At 51.2% G+C, this 18674-nt stretch overlaps 1 protein-coding gene across 2 annotated transcripts in view; it reads right to left on the reverse strand.

Annotated features, from left to right (window-relative positions):
* Positions 1 to 5474: 5474 nt before the first annotated feature.
* TIAL1 (TIA1 cytotoxic granule associated RNA binding protein like 1) overlaps positions 5475 to 18674 on the reverse strand; it is a 54835-nt gene continuing 41635 nt past the window's right edge. Inside the window, exons 3-12 of one of the 2 annotated variants that reach the window (XM_088466458.1) lie at positions 14050 to 14199; positions 12235 to 12289; positions 11711 to 11798; positions 10074 to 10149; positions 9695 to 9803; positions 9515 to 9610; positions 8957 to 9041; positions 8480 to 8603; positions 7151 to 7290; positions 5475 to 7068 (exon numbers count right to left, since the gene is read on the reverse strand). In XM_088466458.1, coding sequence (XP_088322584.1) covers positions 6948 to 7068; positions 7151 to 7290; positions 8480 to 8603; positions 8957 to 9041; positions 9515 to 9610; positions 9695 to 9803; positions 10074 to 10149; positions 11711 to 11798; positions 12235 to 12289; positions 14050 to 14199 — 1044 coding nt within the window. In that variant the 3' untranslated portion in view covers positions 5475 to 6947. Of the gene's footprint in view, positions 7069 to 7150; positions 7291 to 8479; positions 8604 to 8956; positions 9042 to 9514; positions 9611 to 9694; positions 9804 to 10073; positions 10150 to 10571; positions 10639 to 11710; positions 11799 to 12234; positions 12290 to 14049; positions 14200 to 18674 lie in introns of those variants that run through there. The other variant, XM_088466459.1, reaches the window with a different exon arrangement.

The raw sequence follows: 18674 nt of genomic DNA on the forward strand, positions 1-18674 counted from the left end.
TTCCCCAAACTCCGCCATTACAGGCCAGGTTTTAAGGATATCTGTGCTTGAGCAAAGGTGACTTAATTAGTACCTCAGTCCATTTGATTAAACCATCTAGACTCAAGCAAGGATATCCTTAAAACTTGGACTGTATGGCAGCGTTTGGAAAACTGCACTATACTGAAAGTAGGGGTAGTTTATGTAAGTGAGAATTGGGAAGACATTTATTAAGGCAGCTGCAGTTTGTAATGGTTGTAATGGCAAGTGTGGAGTCTGTGGAGGTCACATACTACCTTCTTCTGCATCCTCCATAGGGGACACAGCAACTACGCTGGCAGGTGGAGTCTGGGCACCAAATAGTTAAAATCTTCACACTACAGCAACCAAGGCTCCTCCTCCCGTATACTCTGCCTCCGGCAGCCCAGTCAAGTTTGGAGCCGCAGGAGCAGGCACCGCTAGAGAGGAGCTGCTGCAGCCGCCTCAGATTTTTTTTTCACTTTATTTTTTCTATATTGAGTAGACAGCTCTGTGCATCCTATAGGATGCCTGCGCTGTACAGCTCCACCAACCCCCAGATGTCAGTGACCTCGGTCAGATCCTCGTCCTGAAGAGCATAACAAGTGGGAGTCTCATCCCCCAGTTGACGGGCATATTGCCCGCTTTATCAAGAATTTTACCCCTACTTTTCCTAACATAGCCTCCGTTAAAGATCCGACGGAAGTTGGTTCCCTTTCCTAGATTCTAGGGTTCTAAGACCTCCAAGCCTAGAAGCAAGCAGTCCAGGCCTACCAGATGGCCGGCTACTAAGCTAAAGGACAAGCCTGCCAATTGCCTGGGCAGGCCTGGATGGCGGCCATGGAAGACGCCTGGGTATGTGGTGTAGCCTCGAAGGGTTATGCTTTGTCGTTCCGGTACTGTCCACCTGCAAGGTTTTTTCCCACAGGTCTTCCAGGGAATCTGGGAAAAGCAAAAGCACTGAGGGAGTTCATTCACTCTCTGCTAGCCTCCAGGCTAATTGTTCCTGTCCCCCTGGCTCAGGCTTCTACACCAACCTCTTCTTTGTACAGAAGCCGAACAGTTCCTTCCGTCCAATCTTCAACCTCAGATCCCTTAACAGGTATTTACAGGTTCCGTATGGAGTCTTTGTGCTCCATCATTTCACGGCCTCTTTGAACATCCAGGACCCCTATTTAAAAGTTCCTATCCGGCTCAGTCACCAGCGCTTCCTACGGTTTGCGGTCTAAGAGGAACACTACCAGTTTCGGGTTTTGACTTTTGGTCTTTCCTCGGCTCCTCATGTTATTACGAGTCATGGCAGCTCACTTACGGCACAAGGATATCAGAGTTTTCCCTTACCTGGACGAAGATCTTATCCTGGCCAGATCTACGGACATGCACAGGGCACACCTCCGTCTGACAATAGATCTTCTCCAATCGCACGGATGGATCATCAATTTGAAGAAGCCCTTCCTGTCTCCTTCCAAGGAGATGCTCCATCTGGAGGTCCTGTTAAGATTCCAAGGTTCAGAGTTTTCCTCCCAGCAGACCAAATTCGGGAATGCAAGACAGGATTTGAAGGTTCTTAATTCAATGCCGGGTGACAATATACACCTGCATGCAGATCTTGGGTTCACCTGTCTCCACCTTCAACATGGTGGAGTACGCTAAGTTTCACTCCCGGTCTCTCCAGGCAGAAATTCTTGCTCGATGGAACTTATCACCAAATCAAGGTGCATACAATCATACTTATCTTGAGAGGTCTGTCTCTACCTCGTGAGGTGGCTCCAGGACTCTCATGTAGACCAGGGTCGCCCCTATGGATTCAGGAATGTGTCCTCCTCACCACGTACACAAGTCTTCATGGGTGGGGAGCAGTTACCTGCCAACAATCCTTCCAGGGTTGATGTCCGGCTTAGGAGAGCCGCCTTCCCATCAATGTCCTGGAACTTCGAGCTGTCTACAGGGCACTGTCAGGCTCAGCAGCTCTTTCGGCATTGCCCAGACAAGGTTCAGTCTGACAACGCAACGGATGGCGCTTACATAAACCATCAAGACAGCAGTCGCGGCGCCATGGGGGAGGTGAGTCGTATTCTCTGCTGGGTGGAGAGTCATATACCAGCTCTGTTGGCAGCCTTTCCGGGGGTCCAGAATTTGGAACCACCAGGTCGTCCACTCAGGTGAGTGGGCCTTTCATCTGGATGTCTTTCAACTTCGGATTCATCGATGGAGCCTTCCGGACATCGATTTGATGGCATTTCGGCACAACCACAAGGAACCAAGGTACAGCTCTCACGCTAGGGATCCGAGAGCTCTTCTGGTGGACGCCTTAGCGGTTCGGTAGAATTTCAATCTCATGTACATAGTCCCTCCGATCTTGCTTCTTTCAAGGGTTCTCTGCAAGCTGAAGTTAGAAGGTGGCACCATGATTTTGGTAGCTCCCGATTGGCCGCGGAGGGCTTGGTATGCAGATATTCTGAGCCTCTCCATTGATGCCCCACTGCGTCTTCCTCCACTGCTGGATCTTCTGGCTCAGGGCCCGCGATTCCACCCGGACCTCAATCGAACCGCTTTGATGGGGTGGCTCTTGAGACATCTGTCTTGAGAGCTAAAGGATTTTCACGATAAGTCATTAGTACCATGCTGAACACGTGGAAGTCCTGATCCGCTAGAATTTATCATCTGGTTTGGCGTACATACTTCTCCTGGTGTTCCTCTAGGGGCCTAAACCCCAGATTCTTCCGGCTTTACAGAGTCCTCTCGTTTCTACAGGAGGGTCTGGATTTGGGTCTTCGCCTTTCATCCTTGAAAGTGCAGGTTTCAGCACTTTCAGTTCACTGAGACAAATTGCCTTGATGCCTGATGTTCGTACTTTTTCAGGGAGTACAGCCTCAGTTTATTCCTCCGGTGGCTCCGTGGGACTTGGCCCTGGTGCTTCGGGCTCTTTAGTCGTCTCCCTTTGAACCTTTGGACTTGGTGAACCTTTGTTGGCTCATGTGGCTATTGCTTCGGCTCGGAGAGTGTCAGACTTGAGCACACTGTCGTGCTGCTCTCCTATTCTGGTCTCACTTGGACCGGGCCGTTGTTCGGACTCTGCTAGGCTACGTTCGGAAGGTAGTTTCTAGATTTCACTCAATCAGGAGGTTGTGGTCCTGGCTTTTAAGTCTGAGAAAGTTTTGGCTGAGACGGCCACTTTAGATGTTGTGAGGGCCCTCTGGATCTATGTAGAACGTACCAGGGATAGCCGGAAGTTGTATTCCCTCTTCATCCTCTATGGCTTCCATAAGCAGAGCTGGCCGGCTACAAAAACAGACCTTGGCCAGATGGCTCCATTTAATCATCCACCACGCGTACATGATGGCGGACCTTCCTGCCCCAGCCGTGGGGACTGCTCATTTCACCAGGTCGGTTGGTACCTCTTTGGCAGCTCGGCGTGTCGACTCTAAGGAGCAGCTTCGCAGAGCTGCCATTTGGTCTCCCTGTTCACACGTCTTCATTTGTATTCCTTTGACACCTTCACCTCAGCAGATGTGGTTTTTGGGTGATGGGTACACAGTGCAGCTTAAGAATGTCCCCTCCCTTAGGGGTATTCTTTTGAGACGTTCCAGCATAATCCATGTGTCCCTATGGAGAGTGCAGGAGACTTGTCTTAACTGGTTAAATCCTTTTCATCGAACTCCATAGGGACAAAGGGTGCCCACCCTTACGCACCAGGCTTCACAGGATTCTCGTTTTTTGGTTCCCATGTCTCTTCAGGTGCGGGTTTCTGTGTGTGCTGGTCTCCCTTCTTCCCACTCCTGCCTTGGGCTTGCTATATTGACTGGCTTGCCTGTAGCTGGGGTATAGGGGGAGAAGCCGGGGCTGCTGGAGTGTGAAGATTTGAACTGTTTGGTGCCTACACTCCACCTGCCAGCCTATACCAAGCGTGGTCCCTGTGTCCCCTATGGAGTTCGAAGAGAAGGACAACCAGGTCAGACATAAAAGTCTCCTTTTTGGAGTTTTGAGATGTTGTTCTGGGTTCTCACAAATATCACCATCAAGACCAGTATCCTGTCCACCTCTAGTGAGAGGAGCAGCTGTTTGGAAAGGAGGTGAAAGTTCAGACACCACCATCATGGCCTCCAAGAGTTTGCTGCATGATCTGGGGGAAGATTTTATTTAGATTCTAGAGTTTGAAGTTGAATAGATACATTGTTAAGTTTTGTTAGGTCACCTTTCTTCGTGATGTTTCTGGGAAATTGCAGAGATTGAATTATTCTGTATGGAGTTATTTCAGTGGAGAAACCAGCTCACAGATGTCATCCGATGGGCGCAGGATGGAAGGCTAGATCGGCTAGACCTATAGATATAGGAGGATATTCAGCTATAGTGACAGATAATTTTGGCCCGCATAGTAGTTATCCCAAGATAGGGGTTATTTTAATCTCCAGGAGTCATAGAGGAGTTGGGCCAATGAGATTCAGGAGGGATTTGGACCTCATTTGGCAGGAGCTGCAGCCACAGTGACAGGCGTTTCGCATTGAAGTCCTGAACCATCCAGGTTATCAAAGGACTATTGCTGGTTTAGATTAGGGTCATATAGATTTATTATAGTGCAGACACACTTACTGTAACAACTTTGGATAGGAATTAATCAGCTCCAACATTAGGTGGTCGGGACACTGCGGCCATCCAGTAGTTTGTGTTTTGGACCATGGGTGTGATGTGTGTCGGGACAGGCTTTGGAGGGTAGGTAAGGATGTAGCTATTGTACAAAGTAAATCTCTTGGCGAAATAGGTCACCTTTTTGCAGTTTGTAGATGACACAATGGGTTGGGTATGCGATCCCGATGCACATAATGCCGGCAGTCAGAATTCAGGTGCCTGAATATTGACGGTGGAAATCAAGACGCATGCAGATAAGTGTTCTAACCCTTCCCTCCTGCAGCCGAATACTCACCGCAGGGATCGCAGCTGCTGGCATCGGGTTTCTGGAGCCAGGACGCTAACTACATCACTGCACAAAGGTTTCCCCTTTTCTGAGGGCTGCTAAACCCTTTAATATTAAAAGACACATGCTCAATGGCTGTGAGGCTAGCTAGGGCTGCGCTCAACGCATGAACATCTAGCACTGGATAAACTGCTTCAGAAACGATAAACTTATTACTCTCTATTCCATTTCTACATACTGGATCAATAAGAGAGCATTGAGAATGTATAGATTGTAATCAGTTTAGATGGCACGTTTCCAGTCAGGTGCTAGCCATTTGTTCCTGAATAATTATAGGTTTATTCGTAATATTACATAGCTCTGCATGTTATCCAAACCAGAGGCAGATTAATGTAACAAGGTCAAATGAATAACGACCCCTGCAGCTGTGAGAGGGGATCATACCTGTAAACCCTGTGTATGTCCTCTATGAATGAAGTGTTAAAAAATGAAGAACAGGCTGCTGATCCACCCTCATACACTGGCCAAATTATAGGCAATATTAAAATAATTTTCCAGGTCTTGATTTTATCATTAAAAATTTATTGGAGGTCAGAAATGGGTCAAAAAAAAAATAAAATGTTGAGGGGAAAGATGGTGTGTTTCCTGCTCTCCCACGCACAGACTGACACCACACGGCCGCCACATTCAAACCGTGCAGCGGCGAAGTATATCCAGAAATTACATTCTGTCCATCAAACTTCCTCCGGTAACACGGCACAATGCAACATGTCACAGGATTTGTTAGCACATTAGCTTTAGAAAGAAGCGGGGGATTAAAATAAAATAAAAAAATATTAATAATCCTCCCAAACAAAGCTCAGGATGAAGCTACACAAAGTAAAAAAACAAAACAAAATTAAATAAAATAAAACAAACAAAAACTTAACATTTTTAAACAATGAATTTACATAGCAAATTAAATTAGTGACAGTAGGAGAGTGACAAAAAATAAACATGTTTAGAAAATTGAAATTAAGGCTTCTCCTGGAATAAGGTTATTTTCTTTGACCTCTTTCAAACGAAAGTTAACTTTGGAAACACCATTAGGACTAGAAAACACATCTACAGTGCAGCATGCTGGGTAAGCTTATGTACATAGAAGGTGTCCCATTAATAGGAAGAAAAATCAGAATAGTGAAAGGTGCACGGTGAACAGTGTCCTTCATACCCAAGAAGTTCTGGGGGATGGAAGGGGGTACGAAAATAAAGCTGCAAGATGTCTGAGCCGTTTACTGAGCGCCAGACGGCCAGATTGGATGTAGAGTACCAGGTGCTCGGTAGGCGGTTGTGTGTGCACGCACACGAGTACAGTCTTGTAGGAAACCTTCCTAGTATATACACAAAAGATAGATATTGCTACTGAAGGAGAGCAGGTCATGTTGGTTACAAGAGGCCTGAGCTGTTCAGCGGTTATTGAGAAGACAATCAGATCCTTCAGCCGGCTCTTCTCGCTCAGCCGGCAGCGCTGTCTGCTCTAGACCAGATGTTAGTCTATTCCGCCGTGTTACAGCAATTCATTCTTAGAAACTAGCAGCACAATCTACAAATTAGATTAGGGATAGGAACAGCACACTCCCCGTGTCTGCACTTACACAAACCCGGACTCGTTAAAAATCATCTGAAGACTTAAAAAGTAAAAACAAGAACTAAAACCGGACAAGAAGTTTTGCCAACTGGATAAATTAGTTAAACAGGTCTCTACCCAGTTCTCTCAAATGGCTTTTATTATGTACATAAAGAAATTTGGATTTTAAGACCTGTCCTGAACTCCAGGGTGGGGAAAAAGGGGGCAGGGGTTTCTTAAAAAGCAAAAATTTAGAAAGATGTCCTTTAAAGCCGAGTAAAGCTAAAGGTTCAGAAACGCTTTCAGCTTGAAATAAATATTGTGTCTGTGGATATTCCCCTCTCTTCTTCTATTTCCCATCGCGCCCTCGAACAGTTTTTATCCTCCGGGAAATGAGCCAGCGTACAACTTTGACAATTGGAAAAGTTCTTCTCACTGTGTTTGGTAACTGGCCATACTGTACCCTGAGGGGTTTTGTATCACTGGCGGGCCCTGTGCTTGTGGTGGAGGCTGGCTGCTGAATCCACCCATCCATGTAGCGGATTGAGATGGTCTACAATACAAGGGAGATAAGGAAACCGGTCACAGCACAAGGGTTAAAAATCCTGTTACCCACAATGCACCACCAGACTTACTCTACTCCAAAGCTTTGCTGGTTCCATGCTTGGCCATACATGCTGTATGATGGCACTTGCCAGCCATTGGCCACATATTGCCCGTATTGTTGGGGGCTACCGTACACCTGGCTCCACTGACCCCACTGACTGTAGTCCACCTTGAAGAGATGTAACACTAGCGTTATCCAGATGTTTGTGGCCCAAGGCTATTTACAACTACAGCAGAAATCATGATCGCAAGTCTTCCATCACAGGACAAACACCACATCCAGGTCCTATGCACTGTTTAAACCCGACTTCCCCATCTGAGCTGCCATCCAATCACATAGCAAATAATTCTGCATTTACATATACATTACATATAGAAACAATAGGCACCATTATGACACTAAGGGCTTAATCTACACTCCTCAGATCTGGACTTGAGTACAGTTACTCAGGAAACTGGTCTTCCTCCCCAGACTGTCCCCACTTCAATATAATGCTACGCAAAAGGTTAGCAGCCGCCCTCTATCGCAAAATGTTCCCAGTAACCTACAGAACAAACTCTAAATCTATCCCCATAGACAACCTAATCTGTAAATTATCTCCCAGTCACTCAACCGAGAGAAGCTGCCGCTTCATCTAGTTACCGCCTCGCACCAACATCTACTGGACTTCTCTTCCTCACTCCTGAGCTCCTCTCATATGCCCACCACATCTAGTTACCTCCTCACACCAACATCTACTGGACTTCTCTTCCTCACTCCTGAGCTCCTCTCATATGCCCACCACATCTAGTTACCTCCTCACACCAACATCTACTGGACTTCTCTTCCTCACTCCTGAGCTCCTCTCATATGCCCACATCTAGTTACCACCTCGCACCAACGTCTATTTGTCTTTTCTGCCCCCATCCTGAGCTTCTTTCATCTGCCCACCACATCTAGTTACCTCCTCACACCAACGTCTACTGGACTTCTCTTCCTCACTCCTGAGCTCCTCTCATATGCCCACCACATCTAGTTACCTCCTCACACCAACATCTACTGGACTTCTCTTCCTGAGTTTCTCTCACTGGGTCAAATCACCCCACTCATTCACCTTTAGACTGTAAGCTCTTCGAGCCACCTCACTATTCAACTTTCTGTATTAATTTTCTAAATGTGTAGTGTATTTGTCTCCTACAAACTGCACAGCATTACCTAATCCATAAATTGTGGATGTCGCCTACAGTTGGCAGAGCTAGGTCTCCCTAAAACTGCCTGGATCCTGGCGAGATGGCTATATATACTCCTGGTACTCCTTTACACTGGTACAGAGCATTAGGAAAGGAGGCGCATACATCTGACTGCGGACAGCGGTTACCTGCTGGAAATTTTTCGTCATGTCTGGTGTCTCTTTGCCCCAGTAACACTTTACTACATGACCTTCTATGGTGGTTCCATTCACAGACACGATGGCGTGCGCCGCACTGTCATGGCTGGAAAACCTAAAGCACACGGGGCACAGAAATGGTCAGAGGGGAGGTGGGACACTCGCATCGCATGCAAACAACCCTGCGTTATAAGTTGTATCTGGGCCCAGCATGATGTAACAGGTGCAGCAAGTTCTCTATAGTAGAATATTCAGACCGAAAGACATTTAATTCATTTCACTATTTGTCGCTTTACCGCGAAACATACATGAAAGTCGGACAAATCTTAGGTGCCAGCCTGGACCCTCCGAGAGCTATGGTCACTTTCCCGCCACCAGACACAGACGAGAACTGGCATCATAAAGTGAATAGTTCTGTACATAATACAGCAGCTGACCCCCCCCCCCCCCAATCTCTAACCTACTCACCTGACAAAGGAATAGCCTTTCTCAGGAAAGACTCTTATTTCCATGATCTGACCAAACACCCCGAACGTCTGCCGCATCAGCTGGTCTGGAATAAACGTACAATTACCCAACTCAAACAAACACAGTGTACAGAGCATAAAACGTGTGATGCAGCTTCCCATTCCCAGCTAGCTCTGCGTTCCGTGTGGCTGGATCCACGGCCGGTTTGACCACTGTACCAGTTACAATAGAGAGCTGGACTTTTCTGAGCAAACGTTGGCCGAACGCATTTATGGACCACTGGAGTGTTACAGGAATCAGCCCAGATAGGGACTGATCTCACAGAGGTTGGTATATCTTGGTCACATTAGTACATAGTGTCTGAACTTTCTCATTCAGATAAACTGCAGGTGCTGAGCCCATAGGAATACTATAGTCCTCCCTCTCTCACACAAGTGTAATGTACAACGCTCTCTACCGCTACTCCCCCGCCAAACAAAGCGCATGGCGGAAATGTACAGGTAAGTGGAGTCTGTAGTGATTTTGCAGGATACAAAGGAAAGAGGTACGCAGACTTACCGGTTAACCCAGAGCCGATTCCACCACAATACACCGTGCAGTTCTTTGGGCTGGATTGGTTGACTACATCTTCAAACCTAAGCTGCTTAGCGTTATCTAAGGGAAGAGAAAGCTAGTTACTCGCTGGTGGTACGATAACGTACTGACAATCGGCCACCTCGGCAGGACAGTCATACTCACTTTCCTGCGTGCTCTTTGGTGCAGGCGGTTTGCGTGTTGCCCAGTTAGTTCTTATCTGCCGTCCACCTAACCACTGCCCTCCCATGTGAACGATGGCGTTTTCAGCATCCTGGGGGCAGGAAACAAGGGATAAAGGTTGGGCAATCAGGCATCATTATGTTATCACAACTCGCTTCAAAATCGAGACTGCTAAACCAGGCTCACAGTCCTACTGCTAACACAGGAAGTCACTTGGAGAAAATGTGTCCCCACAGACAATGGTTAAAGCAAATGCCTTGGGTCCCTCGCTTCTAAAACGCTCAGTATAGGCAGCATAGTTAAAAATAAAGATGCTAGTCGGTGCATAATGTGGAGCACAGGAGGGATCTGAACATCTCACCAGCTTGTTGTAGAAAGACACAAAGCCATAGCCCTTGGATTTTCCCGTTGCCATATCCTTCACGACCCTGGCATCACTGTGGGAAGAGAGCAAAAGCCTGATCAGCCCAAGATGCATCTACGGAGGCGAATAATCAATAAAATACTAAAAAGGAACCACACACACTGTATTGTGACGATCATTTCTTCCTTCATCTCTTATTAAACTTCCAACTATCCTTAATCTATAGATAAGACGACTGGCTCCCTAACCCAGCTCTTCCAAACTTAGACAAGTTAGAGATCAAAGTTATAGCTACAGAACAGAATTCTAATATTAACAAGTAATATTCATGCAACCTAGTAATTACGCTACAAAATAAAACGCTCTGCTGTCTAGTCTAAAGCACTCAGCAATCCTGGCTCACCATGCACTCGCTAATATCAATGCCTTCAGAATATATATATATGAAATATCAAAATTGAAAAAAGAGGAAAAAATAGGAATTAAAAGGCATACATGGCCTGTAAACAGATTTCTTTATTTTTCTTGGTCAATTCTTTACCACCATTTTGAAGTTTGGGCAGCTGTAAATTTTGAAAAATTGACATTTTCAGAAAATTTAAGAAAGGAGAATACTAAAGAACAATACTTCAGCACACCAGTACAAAACAACAAAACTTACAGAGACGTATTGTGTCAGAGAAATCTGCACTGAATACAGGAGGTTAAAGTAGATCAATAGAAAATGTATAAAATTAGAATACAAAGAAAAGAGAAAAAAAAAAGCTACAACTGAGTCCCAGTGTGCACAGATCTCTCCTTGCAGTTATCCTTCTGTCCATCTACCAGCAATTCTGCAAAATAATCAGAATGCTATTCAGTTTAATGGTGAGTGTGAGTGAGGCGAGACTGCGGCATCCTCACACCCTGCTCAACAGTCCGACTTACCAATGTGCAGCGCAAACACACACAACAGGACATAGAAGTACATTGCATGGTATTAGTACAGACAGATGAGGAGACTAGTCACTGACCCATGGAGACCCCCACCATAGACAGGAGAAGAGAGGGTCACCGCTATATACAGTTACAGACCAGTCGGCCTGATGGACGGGGCTGCAGACGCAGTAAAGTAATCTATGAGTGGATGGTGAATCCTCCCCACTGGTGACCAATCACCAACATAAGGCAGCTGGGGTGTCATAACACAGAGAGTGCACCAACTTCCGCCCCCCGAAAATCCTGCTGCTCACCACGACTTACATCGTCACATAGTGACACACATACGTGCTTACAGGACCCCAAGTGTGAACGTAAGGCATTAGCCCAGCCCACTGCACATAGCAGTGCGCACCAGAGAACAGTATAATTACATGTACAGGCAGCCGGGAGGAGTCACAGCACCGAGCACTATTGTACACCCCCCCAGGCCCGGTTCTCATTACAGATTAAGCTACAAAACATTAGTTGAAGGCAACTTTTAAAACTTCTCCCCCCCCCCCCCCCCCATACAAATTTTAATATCTACCACCCAAGGAAAAGAGATAATAAAATGTAAACGGTAACCCAACAAAGCAGAAAAGCCCACAGAGAGATAACACAGGAGACATGAGAGGCCGGAGCGGAACCACGTGCCGGCGAGCAGTAATACTTACGATATTTTACCAAATGGAGCAAAAGCAGATTTAATGTCTTCTGTGGTGATTTCCGGACTCAGATCTCCAACAAACACATGAAAATGATCTGAAAAGAAAGGAAATCGTTCCAAACAGCAATACACACAGCAAACGGAGACACGGCAGGCACTACACGGGGGCGCCCGACACAAAGCTGCCTGACCGCACATCACAAGACTCAGGCGCACCATTCTAATCGCCGGGGTCTATGAAATCAGGGACTAGGGCTGATTTCAGAGGAAGGAGCAAAGCTTTCAAGCACCCTAGGACATTGCAGTTAACACTTAAAATCAGAAACGAATAGAAGTGTTTTGAATTTAGATAATGGAGAGAAAATACCAAGAGAGGCAGCCTAAAGAGCACATGGACTATCGGCCAGAGATTCTGCTGGAGGGGCCTGCAACAAGAAGGGATGATAGCACCATCATACAATGCAGAGGATTGCCGGCGGCACACTAAGATTGGCGGAAGCAGCGCCACCACGGCACAGGAAAGATACTCACTGGATGTGTCCTTCTTCTGACTGCTGGGAGTCGTGGCCCAATTTACTTTCACCTCCTAGACAGAGAGAGGCGATTAATAAACACAGCGTTAGTTACAGTAAGGAGAGAATGCTGCAACAAACCCGAGACAACCCAATATTACACCCCTCACGTGCTCAATGCCGAACTGTGGTGTCTGTAATCTACTCCATGGCCAGAGGTGCCGTACACCCTACGCTTCTGCCTGCTAGTACACTGCAATATACCTAATTAGCAATGCAGAAGGGATAACAGGGATACTAAGTGACCCTCACTCCTCACCACAGACTCAAAGATCCCAGCACTCACTGACACAGAGTATGGGAGCTCCACACACTGTGCCGAGGACTGAATGGGGATTATGGCGGTCACTGGCCTGGGCACCAGTGCAGGAGATACTGGCTGGGGAGAAGGGTGTGATGGAAAACCACACATACTGGTCTGGATTATGGCGGTCACTGGCCTGGGCACCAGTGCAGGAGATACTGGCTGGGGAGAAGGGTGTCTGATGGAAAACCACACATACTGGTCTGGATTATGGCGGTCACTGGCCTGGACACCAGTGCCGGAGATACTGGCTGGGGAGAAGGGTGTCTGATGGAAAACCACACATACTGGTCTGGATTATGGCGGTCACTGGCCTGGGCACCAGTGCAGGAGATACTGGCTGGGGAGAAGGGTGTCTGATGGAAAACCATACATACTGGTCTGGATTACGTCGGTCACTGGCCTGGGCACCAGTGCAGGAGATAATGGCTGGGAAGAAGGGTGTGATGGAAAACCACACATACTGGTCTGGATTATGGCGGTCACAGGCCTGGGCACCAGTGCAGGAGATACTGGCTGGGGAGAAGGGTGTCTGATGGAAAACCACACATACTGGTCTGGATTATGGCGGTCACTGGCCTGGGCACCAGTGCAGGAGATACTGGCTGGGGAGAAGGGTGTCTGATGGAAAACCACACATACTGGTCTGGATTATGGGGGTCACTGGCCTGGGCACCAGTGCAGGAGATACTGGCTGGGGAGAAGGGTGTCTGATGGAAAACCACACATACTGGTCTGGATTATGGCGGTCACTGGCCTGGGCACCAGTGCAGGAGATACTGCAGGAGATACTGGCTGGGGAGAATTTGTCCCCAATGTGTGATTCGCCTCTATGTTCATTTCCAGGTCTTGCAGGACAGAAAGCACTGCTGCTTTGTGCTCGCACCCAAAAAGAAGCAGTATCAGCCCCCTCCCCCTGTCACAGGAGCCACATTAAACTGTTCCCACACATTGTTATTGGTGGGGAGCTGTACCAAGCCTGGGAGAGAGATAAAAAAGAGCAGGTGGGCAAAGCGACCAATCAGCCTGTGTCATTTATCTAGCACAGTTTTTGAAATGACAGAAGCTGATTGGTGCTTCTCTCTCTCCAAGCTTAGTACATCTCCCTTCCATGTCCAGTTCCGTTAACCACTGACCCCTTCATAGCACTGGTACATGTAGGCTCACAGGATGCATCCAGATGGCTTGGATATAGCCCCTAAGCTTAAATATTCATCATTATCTGTCCAACACCTGACACACATCCCCATGGGCAGCATAAGTGTCACATCGTCCCCTCCAGTGCCCTGCTATAAGTGGTCAGCGTTCAGTGTATGGTGGGCTGGACACAGGGCAGCCATTTGTAGGCTCACAGAGGGACTCTGTCATAAGATACATCTGTGGGTGCGTTATTACACATGCCACCCTGAGATATTACCCACTATACACAGCAACATCCTAACATATATCCGGAGACAATTCTCTACTTACTTTCCCCATTATCTTCCGCCCGTTCATAGCCGCTAAGGCAGCAGCTGCGTCTCTGTGCTCAAAAAACTCCACAAAGCAGTAAGGGTCATTGCTGGTGTTGGGCAGGACGGAGAAGCCCACGGCAGCTGCAACTCTCCGGCTGTCAGTTTGCTGTGGACAGAGAATAATGAGACGCAATGTGACGCCCTGCTGGCACCCTGTTACCCCAAACCTCACGTGCATTCTCCCAACCAGGCAACGCTAGGCTATTACAGGGGCACTACCAACGTGACAGGCTGGGAACGCAAATACCAGGCAACGCTAGGCTATTACAGGGGTATTACTAACGTGACAGGCTGGGAACGCAAATACCAGGCAACGCTAAGCTACAGGGGTAGAAGTAGAGGGCTGGAGAGGGTACAGTAACAGGGCTCCTGGGAGGGAGAGGGCTGGAGAGGGCACAGTAACAGGGCTCCTGGGAGGGAGAGAGCGCAGTAACAGGGTTCCTGGGAGGGAGAGGGCACAGTAACAGGGCTCATGGGAGGGAGAGGGCTGGAGAGGGTGCAGTACAGGGTTCCTGGGAGGGAGAGGGCTGGAGAGGGTGCAGTAACAGGGTTCCTGGGAGGGAAAGGGCAGGAGAGAGCGCAGTAACAGGGCTCCTGGGAGGGAAAGGGCTGGAGAGGGCGCAGTAACAGGGCTCCTGGGAGGGGGAGGGCGCAGTAACAGGGTTCCTGGGAGGGAGAGGGCTGGAGAGGGCGCAGTAACAGGGTTCCTGGGAGGGAGGGGGCTGGAGAGGGCGCAGTAAGAGGGCTGGAGAGGGCGCAGTAACAGGGTTCCTGGGAGGGGAAAGGGCTGGAGAGGGCACAGTAACAGGGTTCCTGGGAGGGAAAGGGCTGGAGAGGGCGCAGTAACAGGGTTCCTGGGAGGGAGACGGCTGGAGAGGGCACAGTAACAGGGCTCCTGGGAGGGAAAGGGCTGGAGAGGGCACAGTAACAGGGCTCCTGGGAGGGCTGGAGAGGGAGCAGTAACAGGGTTCCTGGGAGGGAGAGGGCTGGAGAGAGCGCAGTAACAGGGTTCCTGGGAGGGAGAGGGCTGGAGAAGGCGCAGTAACAGGGTTCCTGGGAGGGAGAGGGCTGGAGAGGGCCCAGTAACAGGGTTTCTGGGAGGGAAAGGGCTGGAGAGGGCGCAGCAACAGGGTTCCTGGGAGGGGGAGGGCTGGAGAGGGCGCAGTAACAGGGCTCCTGGGAGGGAAAGGGCAGGAGAGGGCGCAGTAACAGGGTTCCTGGGAGGGAAAGGTGCTGGATAGGGCGCAGTGACTGGGCTCCTAGGAGGGAAAGGGTTGGAGAAGGTGCAGTAACAGGGTTCCTGGGAGGGAGAGGGTGCAGTAACAGGGTTCCTGGGAGGGAGAGGGCTGGAGAGAGAGCAGTAACGGGGCTCCTGGGAGGGAGAGGGCTGGAGAGGGCCCAGTAACAGGGTTCCTGGGAGGGGGAGGGCTGGAGAAGGCGCAGTAACAGGGTTCCTGGGAGGGAGAGGGCTGGAGAAGGCGCAGTAACAGGGTTCCTGGGAGGGAGAGGGCTGGAGAGGACCCAGTAACAGGGTTCCTGGGAGGGAGAGGGCAGGAGAGGGCACAGTAACAGGGCTCCTGGGAGGGAAAGGGCTGGAGAGGGCACAGTAACAGGGCTCCTGGGAGTGCTGGAGAGGGAGCAGTAACAGGGTTCCTGGGAGGGAGAGGGCTGGAGAGAACGCAGTAACAGGGCTCCTGGGAGGGAGAGGGCTGGGGAGAACGCAGTAACAGGGTTCCTGGGAGGGAGAGGGCTGGAGAGGGCGCAGTAACAGGGTTCCTGGGAGGGAGAGGGCTGGAGAGGGCGCAGTAACAGGGTTCCTGGGAGGGGGAGGGCACAGTAACAGGGTTCCTGGGAGGGAAAGGGCTGGAGAGGGTGCAGTAACAGGGTTCCTGGGAGGGGAAAGGGCTGGAGAGGGCACAGTAACAGGGCTCCTGGGAGGGAAAGGGCTGGAGAGGGCGCAGTAACAGGGCTCCGGGGAGGGTTGGAGAGGGACGCAGTAACAGGGTTCCTGGGAGGGAAAGGGCTGGAGAGGGCGCAGTAACAGGGTTCCTGGGAGGGGAAAGGGCTGGAGAGGGCACAGTAACAGGGTTCCTGGGAGGGAGACGGCTGGAGAGGGCGCAGTAACAGGGTTCCTGGGAGGGAAAGGGCTGGAGAGGGCGCAGTAACAGGGTTCCTGGGAGGGAGAGGGCTGGAGAGGGCGCAGTAACAGGGTTCCTGGGAGGGAAAGGGCTGGAGAGGGCGCAGTAACAGGGTTCCTGGGAGGGAAAGGGCTGGATAGGGCGCAGTAACAGGGTTCCTGGGAGGGAGAGGGCTGGAGAGGGCGCAGTAACAGGGTTCCTGGGAGGGAGAGGGCTGGAGAGGGCGCAGTAACAGGGTTCCTGGGAGGGAAAGGGCTGGAGAGGGCGCAGTAACAGGGTTCCTGGGAGGGGAAAGGGCTGGAGAGGGCACAGTAACAGGGTTCCTGGGAGGGAGACGGCTGTAGAGGGCACAGTAACAGGGCTCCTGGGAGGGAAAGGGCTGGAGAGGGCGCAGTAACAGGGCTCCGGGGAGGGTTGGAGAGGGAGCAGTAACAGGGTTCCTGGGAGGGAAAGGGCTGGAGAGGGCGCAGTAACAGGGTTCCTGGGAGGGAAAGGGCTGGATAGGGCGCAGTAACAGGGTTCCTGGGAGGGAGAGGGCTGGAGAGGGCGCAGTAACAGGGTTCCTGGGAGGGAAAGGGCTGGAGAGGGCGCAGTAACAGGGTTCCTGGGAGGGAAAGGGCTGGATAGGGCGCAGTAACAGGGTTCCTGGGAGGGAGAGGGCTGGAGAGGGCGCAGTAACAGGGTTCCTGGGAGGGAGAGGGCTGGAGAGGGCGCAGTAACAGGGTTCCTGGGAGGGAGAGAGCTGGAGAGGGCGCAGTAACAGGGTTCCTGGGAGGGAAAGGGCTGGAGAGGGCGCAGTAACAGGGTTCCTGGGAGGGGGAGGGCTGGAGAGGGCGCAGTAACAGGGCTCCTGGGAGGGGGAGGGCTGGAGAGGGAGCAGTAACAGGGTTCCTGGGAGGGAGAGGGCTGGAGAGGGCGCAGTAACAGGGTTCCTGGGAGGGAAACCTGGAGAGGGCACAGTAACAGGGTTCCTGGGAGGGGGAGGGCACAGTAACAGAGTTCCTGGGAGGGAAAGGGCTGGAGAGGGCGCAGTAACAGGGTTCCTGGGAGGGGGAGGGATGGAGAGGGCGCAGTAACAGGGCTCCTGGGAGGGGGAGGGCTGGAGAGGGAGCAGTAACAGGGTTCCTGGGAGGGAGAGGGCTGGAGAGGGCGCAGTAACAGGGTTCCTGGGAGGGAGAGGGCTGGAGAGGGCGCAGTAACAGGGTTCCTGGGAGGGGGAGGGCACAGTAACAGGGTTCCTGGGAGGGAAAGGGCTGGAGAGGGCGCAGTAACAGGGTTCCTGGGAGGGGAAAGGGCTGGAGAGGGCACAGTAACAGGGTTCCTGGGAGGGAGACGGCTGTAGAGGGCACAGTAACAGGGCTCCTGGGAGGGAAAGGGCTGGAGAGGGCGCAGTAACAGGGCTCCGGGGAGGGTTGGAGAGGGAGCAGTAACAGGGTTCCTGGGAGGGCTGGAGAGGGCTGGAGAGAGCACAGTAACAGGGTTCCTGGGAGAGAGAGGGCTAGAGAGGGCGCAGTAACAGGGTTCCTGGGAGGGGGAGGGCTGGAGAGGGCGCAGTAACAGGGTTCCTGGGAGGGAAAGGGCTGGAGAGGGCGCAGTAACAGGGTTCCTGGGAGGGAAAGGGCTGGAGAGGGCGCAGTAACAGGGTTCCTGGGAGGGAAAGGGCTGGATAGGGCGCAGTAACTGGGCTCCTAGGAGGGAAAGGGCTGGAGAGGGTGCAGTAACAGGGCTCCTGGGAGGGAAAGGGCTGGATAGGGCGCAGTAACAGGGTTCCTGGGAGGGAGAGGGCTGGAGAGGGCGCAGTCACAGGGTTCCTGGGAGGGAGAGGGCTGGAGAGGGCGTAGTAACAGGGTTCCTGGGAGGGAGAGGGCTGGAGAGAGCGCAGTAACAGGGTTCCTGGGAGGGAGAGGGCTGGAGAGGGTGCAGTAACAGGGTTCCTGGGAGGGGGAGGGCACAGTAACAGGGTTCCTGGGAGGGAAAGGGCTGGAGAGGGCGCAGTAACAGGGTTCCTGGGAGGGGAAAGGGCTGGAGAGGGCACAGTAACAGGGTTCCTGGGAGGGAAAGGGCTGGAGAGGGCGCAGTAACAGGATTCCTGGGAGAGGGCTGGAGAGGGCGCAGTAACAGGGTTCCTGGGAGGGAGACGGCTGGAGAGGGCACAGTAACAGGGCTCCTGGGAGGGAAAGGGCTGGAGAGGGCGCAGTAACAGGGCTCCTGGGAGGGCTGGAGAGGGAGCAGTAACAGGGTTCCTGGGAGGGAGAGGGCTGGAGAGAGCGCAGTAATAGGGTTCCTGGGAGGGAGAGGGCTGGAGAGGGCGCAGTAACAGGGTTCCTGGGAGGGAAAGGGCTGGAGAGGGCACAGTAACAGGGTTCCTGGGAGGGGGAGGGCTGGAGAGGGCGCAGTAACAGGGTTCCTGGGAGGGGGAGGGCTGGAGAGAGCGCAGTAACAG

Source organism: Taudactylus pleione, unplaced genomic scaffold (assembly GCF_031769625.1).
Source record: "Taudactylus pleione unplaced genomic scaffold, aTauple2 ptg003137l, whole genome shotgun sequence".
Lineage (NCBI taxonomy): Eukaryota > Metazoa > Chordata > Amphibia > Anura > Myobatrachidae > Taudactylus > Taudactylus pleione.